Consider the following 15,030-nt stretch of genomic DNA (forward strand, 5'->3'; position numbering starts at 1 on the left):
GTAAGACATTTGATGTACTGCAAAAATCTCAGTCTTAATAAAAACATTTCTATAGTTTTTTCTGTAGAAATATATAATTCATCCTTGAAATAAATGTACTTGATAAGCTACACTGCATGAGATATGCAGGCTTTTTTCAGAGAATGTGTTTTTTAATATTAGTGTATATTTTCTCACTGTACTTACATTTTTTTTTTGCACATAATTAACTTGTTTATTCTGTAAAACAAGTGAAAAAATCTGCCAGTGCTGAAGTAGTAATCCAGAGTATTTAGATTCGTCATCAGTAACAGTTATCTAACGCAATATGTTATAAATTACATTTTACATTAGTTGTCAGGAAAATTCTCTCATTATTTACTCACCCTCATGATATTCCAGGTGTGTATGACTTTCTGTCTTCACCAGAACACAGAAAAATAGAAATATATTTCCTTATTAAGTCCTTAAAATGCAAGTGAATGGTGATTTTTCTTTTGAAGCTCCAAAAATTGCAGACAGTCAGCATAAACGTCATCCATACGACACCAGCGGTTAAATTAATGTTTTCTAAAGTGACACGATCACTTTTGGTGCAAACAATATTAGTATTTATGTACTTTTTAACTCTCATGCTTCCATTCTGTAGCAGTATGCGCGTGTGACGTAATCACATTTGCATTTGAAACACGTGAGAACTGACACACGTGCGACACAGCCGGAAGAGCAGCGCTGTTGACAAGTGAGGAGGAGGAACGCTGTAGAGAAGCTTCATTAGTTTTGGTTTAGATCTTTATTTACCTGTTTCTTTACTCACAATGTTGTGTTTGTGTGCTCATCCTGGATGTCTCAACCGAGAGGAGAGCATGAGATTACCTCGGTATCCATGGCAACACGAATACGTCACACGAGAGACCGCGTGATCTCCACCCTCTCCTGAAGCTTACCAGAAACTGATGATTTAGAATTAAAGTACTTAAACATTGATATTTTTTCCCACCAAAAGCATTTGTGTCGCTTTAAAAGACATTAATTTAACTGCTGGAGTCGTATTGATGACATTTATGTTGACTGTCTGTAATTTTTGGAGCTTCAAAAGTCGAATCACCTTCCACTTGCATTTTAAGGACATACTAAGCTAAGACACAGAGTTTTCCTATTTTTCTTCAAATGTATTCTGGTGAAGAAAGAACATCATACACACCTGGGACATCGTGAGGGTCAGTAAATAATGAATTTTCATTTTTGGGTGAATTATTCCTTTAATGTTTAGTTCAATTCCACCATCAAAAAGTGTCTAATCAAATGAATCCAAACTTTAAATAAATAAAAATAGAACAATTACTTAAAATTTTTTTTTTTTTTTACGAATTGCTTTAGTAAAGATCCTCACAGCATAATCTAAAACACAACACTGCTCGTATTTTTGTCAAATAAAGTGCTGCACAACAGAGCATAATGTTACAACAGCACTCTTTTGTGAGATATACAGTTGAAGTCAGAAGTTTATATACATCTTAGCCAAATACATTTAAACTCGTTTTTCGTTTTTCACAATTCCTGACATTTAATCGTAGAAAAGATTCCCTATCTTAGGTCAGTTAGGATCACTACTTTATTTTAAGAATGTAATAGAAGAGAAAATGATTTATTTCAGCTTTTATTTCTTACATCACATTCCCAGTGGGTCAGAAGTTTACATACACTTTGTTAGTATTTGGTAGCATTGCCTTTAAATTGTTTAACTTGGGTCAAATGTTTTGGGTAGCCTTCCACAAGCTTCTCACAATAAGTTGCTGGAATTTTGGCCCATTCCTCCAGACAGAACTGGTGTTACTGAGTCAGGTTTGTAGGCCTCCTTGCATACACACGCCTTTCCAGTTCTGCCCACAAATTTTCTATCGGACTGAGGTGAGAGCTTTGTGATGGTCACTCCAATACCTTGACTTTGTTGTCCTTAAGCCATTTTGCCACAACTTTGGAGGTATGTTTGGGGTCATTGTCCATTTGGAAGACCCATTTGAGACCGAGCTTTAACTTCCCGGCTGATGTCTTGAGATGTTGCTTCAATATATCCACATAATTTTCCTTCCACATGATGCCATCTATTTTGTGAAGTGCACCAGTCCCTCCTACAGCAAAGCACCCCCATGATGCTGCCACCCCCATGCTTCACAGTTGGGATGGTGTTCTTCGGCTTGCAAGCCTCACCCTTTTTCCTCCAAACATAACGATGGTCATTATGGCTAAACAGTTAAATTTTTGTTTCATCAGACCAGAGGAAATTTCTCCAAAAAGTAAGATCTTTGTCCCCATGTGCACTTGCAAATTGTAGTCTGGCTTTTTGGAGCATTGTCTTCCTCCTTGCTGAGCAGCCTTTCAGGTTATGTCGATATGGGACTTGTTTTACTGTGGATATAGATACTTGTCAACCTGTTTCCTCCAACATCTTCACAAGGTCCTTTGTTGTTGTTTTGGGATTGATTTGCACTTTTTGCACCAAACTATGTTTATCTTTAGGAGATAGAATGTGGCTCCTACCTGAGCGGTATGATGGCTGCGTGGTCCCACAGTGTTTATACTTCAGTACTATTATTTGTACAGATGAATGTGGTACCTTCAGGCATTTGAAAATTGCTCCCAAGGATGAACCAGATCCACAATTTTTTTTTCTGAGGTCTTAGCTGATTTCTTTTGATTTTCCCATGATGTCAAGCAAAGAGGCACAGAGATTGAAGGTAGGCCTTAAAATACATCCACAGGTACACCTCCAATTGACTCCAGTTAGCTTATCAGAAGCTAATGACTAATTGCCTAAAGGCTTGACATTTTCTGGAATTTTCAAGCTGCTTAAAGGCACAGTTAACTTATGACCCACTGGAATTGTGATATAGTCAATTAAAATGAAAATGTATCTGTCTGTAAACAATTGTTGGAAAAATTACTCGTGTCATGCACAAAGTAGATGTCCTAAACGACTTGCCAAAACTATAGTTTGCTAATATGAAATCTGTGGAGTGGTTCAAAAATTGAGTTTTAATGACTTCAACCTAAGTGCATGTAAACTTCTGACTTCAACTGTAGGTCCAATAATAATAATAATAATAATAATAATAATAATAATAATAAACATTTTATTAATCAATAGTAATATATTTTTATGATTATTTTTATCTGAACAAAATCATTAATTTACAAATTTATTACTTCATGTATCATTCAGTTTATTTGAATCAATAAATTATGCCTCCATATCAACAGCACTCATTGAATGAATATAAAAAAAACAAACAAAAAAACAAAAAAAACATCACAACTCACCAATAACGCTACATAAATGGGAACCCTGGGCTTGTCCTGCAGTAATACAGTCCCACTGAGAAGGTATGGGGGATAGTTACACGTGAAGAATGTTGCTTATGCCCAGACTGTTCTGTTACTTTGTTCTAGTGGTGTCACAAATCCTGCTATGCAAATGTACGAAGTTGGAAAGGGGAGTAAAGTTTTAAGAGCTTTCGCAGGTATCTCTGCATATTCTGTCTTTGTTTTAGTCCAGAAGCCCTTCAGAGAGGATGTCTGAAACTTACTTTTCAGCCCTCTGTCATTTGCAATTTCATTGATTTGATCTTCTTCCTGCACTGACATGGACGATTCGCAGGTCACATTTGAAGTAGTTAAAACTCTTCTATCTAAATGTGTATAGTGGCTCTTAAAGGTCAAAACACGCAACCAATAATTCAGTTGCACATAATGACACTGCAGAGACAGGAGTTATTTTCCCCAGAACATTCTCCCGGTACTGGGCGACCTCTGGGTTGAATGACCCGGAATGATGACTGAAGTTCAAAATGGTGCAATTTAAATTTGTGTGTGTTGTAGAGCACTGTGCGTGTAAAAAGGAGTAATTGTGTTGAGCGCTATGGTGTGTGTAGAGTGGTGTGTGTATAAAGCGGTGTGTTTGTAAAGTATTGTGTTTGTAGAGCATTGTGTGTGTTTGTAGAGTGTTGAGTGTATAAAGCGGTGTGTTTGTAAAGTGTTGTGTTTGTAGAGCATTGTGTGTGTTTGTAGAGTGTTGAGTGTGTCTGTAGCACGCTGTGTTTGTAGAGCACCTTGTTTGTAGATCGGTGTGTGTGTGGTTGTAGAGTGCTGTGTGTGTCTGTAGCACGCTGTGTTTGTAGAGCGCTGTGTGTGTCTGTAGCACGCTGTGCTTGTAGAGCACCTTGTTTGTAGATCGGTGTGTGTGTGGTTGTAGAGCGCTGTGTGTGTCTGTAGCACGCTGTGTTTGTAGAGCGCCTTGTTTGTAGATCGGTGTGTGTGTGGTTGTAGAGCGCTGTGTGTGTCTGTAGCACGCTGTGTTTGTAGAGCGTAGGGATGGGCATGAGGACTCAGGTACTCGGACGTGGCAGCATTGATCGATCATGAAAACGATGATCGATAGTGATCACGCATGATGTGACTTTTCACTTAATTCGAAATCCATTGACAATTACCTGACAAATAAACACAAACAAAGAGGGAGCTTATTTTTAATTTTGAGATTGATTACGTTGTGACTTTGAGGGGTACATTGATTATCAGAGACTTTTCATAGCAAACAAACTGATACGACGCTGCAATGCTATCTTTACAATAATCAAAACAAAGAGAGTGTAATTAACCGTGTTTTGAACACCTGTCTCTGCAAAACGTTTGCTAAACATGCTTTATTATCATTTCATTTAAGAACTTTTACTCGTTAATGGACATTATTTAATAAGTGAATGATTGTCACTGACCAAACCTCCCTGCCCTGTGTGAAGTAACACACACCTGCATCTCGACGAAATGAATGAAGATTTCCGCTTGAGTTTCCAAGTTAGATATCCAATATAAAGTGTCGTTCCGTTGCACTTTCCCCAGTTGAAAGGTGGAAATTCAGACTCTCCGAGTTGAATGGAACGCTTCATGAATCACAGCAACAACAATACAGAGCATCGCGGCTTTCCTCACAAGAGCGAACATTTGGGGACACACACACGCTTACACATACACACCAGGCACGTGTGGCAGTGTACAGCAGGCGAGTGTTTCAAACAGCTAGACAGAGCGCAGCTAAATGGAACACAATGCAGCATCTTCAAACTGAACTTCAATTTAACATGCATATTAAAAACGCAATGGTTATGGCGTCTCCTGTTATTTGAAAATAGACAGTTCAGACAGTCACTAAAAAAACTGGTGCATGCCTACTAAGGTTACTACTTTAACCTGAAGGAAGAACAGACAGACGTGCATTGGGCACATTCTTTCAGAGTTGGACAGCGAATCTTCACATAATGATAAAATATGATGCATTATATTTTAAATCTTTTGTACATTTTGTAACATATTATTTTATAACAGCCTATAATAATGAATAGACGATACACTGGAACACCAAGGCACAATGCAGCAGCCATAGATGTTTGTCAGACATGTTATTATATATACAGTTATGAACATGTAATCCCCCCTTGAGTACTCGAGTACTCGAGTAATTAGTCCGAGTACTCAAGTAGACAAAATGACCAAAATGCCCATCCCTAGTAGAGCGCTGTGTTTGTAGAGCGCCTTGTTTGTAGATGTGTGTGTGTTTGTAGAGCATTGTATGTGTCTGTAGAGCACTGTGTGTGTTTGTAGAGCACTGTATGTGTATAGCACTGTGCGTGTTTGTAGAGCGCTGTGTGTGTTTGTAGAGTGTGTGTTTGTAGAGCGCTGTGTGTGTCTGTAGCATGCTGTGTTTGTAGAGTGTTGTGTGTGTGTGTGTGTGTGTATAGCACTGTCTGTGTTTGTAGAGTGTGTGTGTGTGTATAGCGCTGTGTGTGTGTGTATAGCGCTGTGTGTGTGTGTATAGCGCTGTGTGTGTTTGTAGAGCGCTGTGTGTGTTTGTAGAGCGCTGTGTGTGTTTGTAGAGCGCTGTGTGTGTCTGTAGCATGCTGTATTTGTAGAGCGCTGCGTGTGTCTGTAGAGCGCTGCGTGTGTCTGTAGAGCGCTGCGTGTGTCTGTAGAGCGCTGTTTGTGTAGAGCGCTGTTTGTGTAGATCGGTGTGTGTGTTTGTAGAGCGCTGTGTTTGTAGAGCGCTGTGTGTGTTTGTAGAGCGCTGTGTGTGTGTGTTTGTAGAGCGCTGTGTGTGTGTGTTTGTAGAGCGCTGTGTGTGTGTGTTTGTAGAGCGCTGTGTGTGTGTTTGTAGAGCGCTGTGTGTGTTTTTTGATCGCTGTGTGTGTTTGTAGAGCGCCGTGTTTGTAGAGCGCTGTGTGTGTGTGTTTGTAGAGCGCTGTGTGTGTGTTTGTAGAGCGCTGTGTGTGTGTTTGTAGAGCGCTGTGTGTGTGTTTGTAGAGCGCTGTGTGTATGTGTTTGTAGAGCGCTGTGTGTATGTGTTTGTAGAGCGCTGTGTGTGTTTGTAGAGCGCCGTGTTTGTAGAGCGCTGTGTGTGTGTGTTTGTAGAGCGCTGTGTGTGTGTGTTTGTAGAGCGCTGTGTGTGTGTGTTTGTAGAGCGCTGTGTGTGTGTGTTTGTAGAGCGCTGTGTGTGTGTGTTTGTAGAGCGCTGTGTGTGTGTTTGTAGAGCGCTGTGTGTATGTGTTTGTTGAGCGCTGTGTGTGTTTTTTGATCACTGTGTGTGTTTGTAGAGCGCCGTGTTTGTAGATCGGTGTGTGTGTGTGTTTGTAGATCGCTGTGCGTGTTTGTAGAGCGCTGTGCGTATTTGTAGAGCGCTGTGTTTGTAGATCGGTGTGTTGTAGAGCGCTGCGGGTTTGTAGAGCACTGTGTGTGTTTGTATAGCAGTGTGTGTGTGTGTGTGTGTGTGTGTGTTTATAGCGCTGTGTGTGTTTGTAGAGTAGAGTTTGTAGATCTGTGTGTTTTTTTGTAGAGCGCTGATTTTGTAGATCTGTGTGTGTTTGTTGTAGAGCACTAAGTTTGTAGATTGGTGTGTGTGTGTTTTTGTAGAGCGCTCTGTTTTTAGATTGGTGTTTGTATTGTAGAATGCTGAGTTTGTAGACTGCTGTGTTTGTAGATCTGTGTGTGTTTTTTTTTTTTGTAGACTGCTGAGTTTGTAGTTTGGTGTGTGTGTGTGTGTGTGTGTGTTTGTAGTTTTCAAATAACAGGGCATGTATCAAGTGACAATTTTTGTTGTTGATTCAACAAAAGATATAGGAAGTACCCCCCCTTCAACTTTAATAGTTGATAGTCTATTTATTTATATGAGCCTATTATATTTATTATCCAGTTTGTTTCCTAATATCAAACACCATTTAAACGGAACACATATGACACAGGAGGAAAACTTTTTTCATTGTGTTTTTAATACGCTGAGATGCCTGCTTTCTCTTTATGAAGCAGAATCCTAAAGGTCTTTCTTCGTGCGAAATAAGGGGTAATGAGTTTAATAGGAGAGCCTTAAAATAAAGTGATGAATATATAAACATATTATAAGATAAGTTTGGACCAAGACTAAAGTTCACCAAAAAGAGAGACAGATATTCTAAGTATTTTGAAATATTTAGATTTTTTTGGTAATATTTTTCATGTAATTCAAAAGTTTTTAAAACCTTCAAGGAAATCAGTGATGCAATTTTATTTAATGATGACATGCTATATATGAATAAATTACTTCTTAAGGTGCATGAAAAACACATACACCTTATGAAGTATGACAATTTGTGTGACAATTAATCGCGGAAGCCCTAAAAAAGACAGTCACAATTATTTGTTTGACAATTAATTGTCAGCCACAGTGTGTGTGTGTGTGTGTTTGTAGAACACTGTCTGTCTGTAGAGTGGCAAGTACGTGTGTCTAGTGTTGTCACAGTACCAAAATTTCAGTAGTCAGTATCTATACCAGTGAAATTTCACGTTTCTCGTTACAAATTTCGATACCACAGCAAAAATATGCTAAAATGGTGTTTGTGTATGTGGTAATTTTGAAATGTTATGTTTTAAATTTTATTACTGTGAAGCACTTTTGTCAACTCTGTTGTTTTAAATGCTTTATAAATAAAGTTAAGTTGAAATTAAAGCGCAAATGCTGTGATTTAATTATAAATATAAAGTTTACATGTGCTGCATGGTTCACCGTGGATTAGTGCTCTGCTTTGTCATCTGATACAATGTGAATGATTCTCAATGTCTGTGGAGTTTTTAGTGGATGAGCGGTCGGATTAATTCAAAGTACGCAGCTCGTCCACACTAAGATTGCAGCCTTCAGCGGTTTAATAAATCACACTAGGACTGATAAATGACAGACATACTGCGATCTGGTACCAGATAGAGTCGGTGCTCGGTACTACAGAGACACTGGTATCGTTACATCTTTTTTTTATTTTAGTATCGACATGGTACCGAAATATCGGTACTTTTGACAACACTATGTGTGTATAGAGTTTTGTATCTGCCTTGTATTTAGTTGTTCTCTTGTTGTTGTGTTGCAGGTATGGCAGTCGAGCTCTGGCAGATGATGATGACAGTATGGATGCCACTGATGTCACACCAACTCCAGTCATTGACATCACACCAGACATGGGTGAGAATTCCTTGAAGTTTTTTTATTTTTCTTTGTCTTTCATCTCAACCACACTTTTCATACCTATTTTTTTGTGTCTGTATTCATGCGTTTTTTTATGTGCTAGTTCCTATAGTTCAATTGGTAGTGCATGGTGCTAGCAACATAATGGTCATGAGTTCGATTTATAGGTAACACAGAAACTGATAAAGATGTATGCCTTGAATGCACTGTAAGTCGTTTTGGATAAAAGGATCTGCCAAATGCATAAATGTAAATGTGTTTGTCTGAGGTGAATTGTGTAAAACAAGATGTGCTGTGGTTTATTGACTGATTGTGCATCATATATTTATAGCAGAGATTTGATTGCATTCTGTAGCAGTTATTTGTCCTAGAGAATCTTTTGTAAAGTGATTATAATATTATAATGTATGCAGTTTTAATGTTTTGATTCCTACAGATTATTTTGTCAAGACATATCTCATTTGTAGCCTGAAATTATAATTGGCCTTAAGGTTGATGAGTAGAGGTTGACCGATATATACAAAATCAGCATAAGAGATGTGCCTTTTCACAAACATGCTTCTTGTTCTGGTAACCAGCCATGGCATCTTGTTTTCTGAGCCATATGGAAGACTTCTGTAGACTCCCTTAGGGATTGTCATCTCACCAGAGCCAAAGGCATTGTTGGATATGTCCTCCCTTTGCCAGTGTGTCCATGTGTCTTGAAGTTTTGGGCTTGGAGATAAGTGTGCAGTCATTATTTTAGGAGTCTCATGTAGCTACTGTATGAATCTGAACTTAAACTTTTGAGCATGCTGTCTGAGGCTGATAATGATAATTTTTGGGATCATCATCATGCCTTGATCTGTTGTGATTCATGCAATGGAAGTCTTCAGAAATTTGACATGATCACATTTATTTCCTTCTCTTCCTAGAATGAGGGTGGTCTTAACTGGGACCACTCCACATCATAATCTTGACACATAACAGCTTTTTTCCATGAAACCTTCTTAAGGATATTAATTTCCTGTTATTAATTGCACTATGAAGTCTGTCTGCTTAGGCCTTAAGAATTTTCTGAGGGAGATCATATGAATGTAAATAAAAACTTGAAATATATATATATTTTTCTTTTTATGTAGTATCACAGGTCTGCATTCACTGCAGTGTACAGCTTCTGTGTTTGATCAGGGTAGTTTTGTGCCTAGACAATATAAAACAGCAATTATATATATGTGTCAAGCATTTTTATATATACAGTTGTGCTCAAAAGTTTGCATATCCTGGCAGAAATTGTGAAATTTTGGCATTGATTTAGAAAATATGACTGATCATGCAAAAAAAACTGTCTTTTATTTAAGGATACTGATCATATGGAGCCATTTATTATCACATAGTTGTTTGGCTCCTTTTTAAATCATAATGATCACAGAAATCACCCAAATGGCCCTGATCAAAAGTTTACATACCCTTGAATGTTTGGCCTTGTTACAGACACACAAGGTGACACACACAGGTTTAAATGGCAATTAAAGGTTAATTTCCCACACCTGTGGCTTTTTAAATTGCAATTAGTGCCTGTGTATAAATAGTCAATGAGTTTGTTAGCTCTCACGTGGATGCACTGAGCAGGCTAGATACTGAGCCATGGGGAGCAGAAAAGAACTGTCAAAAGACCTGCGTAACAAGGTAATGGAACTTTATAAAGATGGAAAAGGATATAAAAAGATTTCCAAAGCCTTGAAAATGCCAGTCAGTACTGTTCAATCACTTATTAAGAAGTGGAAAATTCTGGGATCTCTTGATACCAAGCCAAGGTCAGATAGACCAAGAAAGATTTCAGCCACAACTGGCAGAAGAATTGTTCGGGATACAAAGAAAAACCCACAGGTAACCTCAGGAGAAATACTGGCTGCTCTGGAAAAAGATGGTGTGGTTGTTTCAAGGAGCACAATACAACAATACTTGAACAAAAATGAGCTGCATGGTCAAGTTGCCAATGCCACAAAAAAGCCCGGTTACAATATGCCCGACAACACCTTGACACGCCTCACAGCTTCTGGCACACTGTAATTTGGAGTGACGAGACCAAAATCGAGCTTTATGGTCACAACCATAAGTGCTATGTTTGGAGAGGGGTCAACAAGGCCTATAGTGAAAAGAATACCATCCCTACTGTGAAGCATGGTGGTGGCTCACTGATGTTTTGGGGGTGTGTGAGCTCTAAAGGCATGGGGAATCTTGTGAAAATTGATGGCAAGATGAATGCAGCATGTTATCAGAAAATACTGGCAGACAATTTGCATTCTTCTGCACGAAAGCTGCGCATGGGACGCTCTTGGACTTTCCAGCACGACAGTGACCCTAAGCACAAGGCCAAGTTGACCCTCCAGTGGTTACAGCAGAAAAAGGTGAAGGTTCTGGAGTGGCCATCACAGTCTCCTGACCTTAATATCATAGAGCCAATCTGGGGAGATCACAGATGTGCGGTTCATGCAAGACGACCAAAGACTTTGCATGACCTGGAGGCATTTTGCCAAGACATTTTGCCAGCTATACCACCTGCAAGAATTTGGGGCCTCATAGACAACTATTACAAAAGACTGCACGCTGTCATTGATGCTAAAGGGGGCAATACACAGTATTAAGAACTAAGGGTATGCAGACTTTTGAACAGGGGTCATTTCATTTTTTTCTTTGTTGCCATATTTTGTTTTATGATTGTGCCATTCTGTTATAACCTACAGTTGAATATGAATCCCATAAGAAATAAAAGAAATGTGTTTTGCCTGCTCACTCATGTTTTCTTTAAAAATGGTACATTAATATATGTACCATTTTTAAAGAAAACATGAGTGAGCAGGCAAAACACATTTCTTCAAGGGTATGCAAACTTTTGAGCACAACTGTATATATAAATGCTTGACATGCTCCATGCTCTAACCGTGGTTATTTTTTATCACATTTTACTATCTGAATCAGGGCAGCCCTCTACATAGCGAGTTAATCACTTGCATATGCAACTAAAATATGAATTTTATCAGCCACTGGTGAGTAAAAATTCTGATTTTACCCACCAGAGCTTGGACTTATGTTAGAAAGTAAAAGTGTCGCAAAACTCGAGAGCTTGTAGATTTGAAATTGAGATCTTGTACAATAAATATTTCTACAAGCAAATCATACATTATACAAGTCAAAGTTTCCTTCAGCTTCTTTCCGTGCATTTTGTATCCAAAGACGAGATGTCTCTTCTAAAATCCTTTGTTATTTACAGTCAGTTGGTAATCAAAAAGATAAAAAGAAACATTATTTCAAATCATACATTGCACGGATGAGGGGATGTGCACTGCGCTCACTCTTAAAGAGATGGTACCAATTTAGCACATGTTTTTCATATCAATTTAAACTCAATGTAAATCGCACAAGTTCATATAAACAAACATGTTACAAAATGTAGTGTGTAATAAATGTGTAAATACATAAATATTTAAAAGGCACAGTCATACAATATGAAATATTTTAACTCCAGAAAACACTGTAAATATGGAAAAATAAAATATAAATAAATAAATAATATATACAAATCTTTAACAAATTTATGCAAGGGTTTGGTCAAGTTTTTTTTTTAGTAGCATATAAATTATTATTTTTATAATATAATTATTAATTCTATTTTCATTAGGTTCCATCCTTTTTTTTTTACGTTTTAATTTGCATGAAATTTCAAACGGCTTGTATCATTATTAAAAATACAAATCTATGATATGATAGAATGTGAAATTTGTACTTTTGTACACAAGCTAAAATGTGATTAAAAGGATCAAAAGCTAAATAAATGAAGGAAAATGAAAATAAAATGTACAATCTTGCATACTATATTGCGTGAAGTTATATATATGGAAACTAATATAAATATTTAGTTTATATTATAAAACTGCCCCCTTCTCAGTTTTCTTAATATCTCTTTTAGTTTTCAGTTGCAAAACACTTGCATGTTGTTGAAATTCTGGTGAGTAAAAACAAAAATTGATTAGCCAATGACGATTAAATCTCCAACGTGTCTGTAGAGGGTTGCAGGGAATTTTCAGCAAATGCAGAAATGCCTGGCATGCTGCATTTTTGTATCTCATTTTGCGATGCTGTAGTAGAGCATTATGTCAGTGTAAGTGACTTTTATTATCTATCTATTATCTATTTTTATAGAGATGATAGAATGAAGAAACACTTGTCAAATACACAGAATCTCTAAGACTCTTAATGTGAAAGAAGGGCTCTTTGCTTAGAATTTAGGGCAGAAATGTATTCCTATTGCATATTAATTATGCATAATATAATGCAGTGCAGTATTTAGGTTGGATCGGTTCCAAAAAAACCGTAGTGTGAATGTAAAGTTGACCAAAAAGATAAACAGTATAAATGTATTTGTAAATCTTTTAATCTTTAAAATGTTTTTATTCATGTCATTCTAACCCTGTGCAATATTTTCCAAGTTTCCAAAACCTTAAAGGAAATTCTATATCCGTATTTGATTATATGATACCAAGCTAAATATGAAAAAATTACATTAATTAATTTGGTGTATACTTCTGACTTCCTCCTGATCTCATTCTAGAAAAGAAAATGATTCAAGTAAACAAAAGAGTTTTGTTTTATATGGCTTACTTTATTCATTTGTTTTCTAGCATGAGTTCTGAGATACCAGCTAATTCATCAAAATGCATTCCCAATGATAATTAAATGTAAATATAATTAAAATAATCAACAGCAACAAGGAAGAAGCATTTGAACACCAGATTGAGAATCATATTTATATCAATAAACGGTGTCGGCTCAACTTTACTCTCACAATAAAAGAACTTGTATGTATTAATATTTAAGTATAATATTTAAGAGAGGAGAGATACCCAGAGAAACGATGCTGAGCCATATGAAGAAGAAGCTGTCTGTCACGTTATTAAACCAATCAGGTCAGAGTAAACTAGTCAATGAAAACCTCATTTGATTGGTTACTAGAAGCAGGTAGACCCACCTTCCCCCTCGTGCTTGCAAACTCTTTTCAGGGAGAAATTTGTGCCAAAAGTGTGTGCGCAACAAAAGGGAAGACGGAACAGTGTATATCGGATTATTTCTGGAAAATATTTATGCCACAAACACAAGTCATTTACACGTTTGCAGTAGTTTATTTTACACATACAGACTGATTCTAGATGGTCAATCCATTTTGCTGTTCATGACACCCTTTCTTTTCTTGCATATCGCTGCTTAAAAGTTTGCAATGTTTTTGGCCATGTTTAGGCGCAAAAACAGTGACAAAAGTGTAAGCGTGAAAAAAAGGAAGTCAGAAGTATACACTAAATTTACTTTGTGTTAATATGAAATTACAGATTCACAACACATGAATTACACTTATGCAAAGCATTAAAGTATTACTAATATTTTTTTCTCATGCTTGCAACTTGATTTACACCTTTGCAAAATGTTCTGTGCGCATGCAATTTATTTTTACGCTTGCAATTTGATTTACGCTTTTACCAATTTTACTCTGCACATGCACATTTTTCTATCATGCTTGTAACTTCATTTACGCTTTTACAAATGTCACCCTGCGCATGCAAATCATTTAGGCACTGTTTTACCTTCATAAAAGAATCATTAAACTAGTCTTATGATTATGTTTTTAGAAGACGTAATGGGCAAAAAGAAAAAAAACAGTTACATTAAAATCATGTCATATTCTCATTGCTGTTTAATTTTGTGTGAATATTCAATATTAGCATTTCACTTCAGTCATTTGATTTTGTTAAATGTTGAAACATTCGTAATAATTTATTGGAATTTAAGCGTAACTGAAGAGTTAAACTGTTAAGTTTTGTTTTTGTCTTCTGTCATGACGTTAACACAGATGTTGCTTTTATGGCACAGTGACTACATGTCCGTATCACACAAGCTCCCCTCATGAGCTACATCTGTGTTTTAAGCTGTGCATGCTGGGAATGGATACTTTCATAACAGATACAGACAGTCTTCATGTCACACTGATGTGTTGTCATCTTCTTTAGTAATGTAGATAGTGCTCTGCCGGATTGTACCTGATTTTTCTTTTTACTCTGTTTTCCCTCTCTCTTATGTCTCCTGACATGAATGCTCATTTGAGCAATGGAAAAACAATGTTCTGCCTTTTCAAACATTGTTTTAAGTGCTGTGTGGGGAAGAACGACATTAGACGAATGGTTTTCATCCATGTAAAGGTTGATCTAAAGGTCACAGCTCCCATTGTAATGAATTGTGTGACTCTTTTGTGACTTTTTGAGTGTATTTGTGATATTTCCAGTTGTATAGAGAACAAAGTGTCAGTGTCAACAGAGAAAAAAGAAAATCCAGAATATGGCTTTGTGTTGTGGAAATGTTTGTGTTTTGAGATTCATGCCAAATAGCTTATTTTGTGTGTGTGTGCGTGTGTGTGTTTTCAAATCTCTTCATACTTTTAAGTTTCTTTATATCGAGGCATCTTTACAGTGTTGTGTTAAAGCTGAAGT

General features: G+C 37.0%; 1 protein-coding gene across 4 annotated transcripts in view; it reads left to right on the top strand.

Moving 5' to 3' along the window:
• Positions 1–15,030, top strand: part of LOC127434229 (histone-lysine N-methyltransferase 2C-like) — a 255,749-nt gene that overhangs the window by 67,591 nt on the left and 173,128 nt on the right. For all 4 annotated transcript variants that reach the window (XM_051686799.1, XM_051686800.1, XM_051686802.1 and 1 more), the window contains exon 3: positions 8,421–8,512. In XM_051686799.1, coding sequence (XP_051542759.1) covers positions 8,421–8,512 — 92 coding nt within the window. The remainder of the gene's footprint in view (positions 1–8,420; positions 8,513–15,030) is intronic.

The sequence above is a fragment of the Myxocyprinus asiaticus genome, chromosome 44 (assembly GCF_019703515.2).
Source record: "Myxocyprinus asiaticus isolate MX2 ecotype Aquarium Trade chromosome 44, UBuf_Myxa_2, whole genome shotgun sequence".
NCBI classification, from domain to species: domain Eukaryota; kingdom Metazoa; phylum Chordata; class Actinopteri; order Cypriniformes; family Catostomidae; genus Myxocyprinus; species Myxocyprinus asiaticus.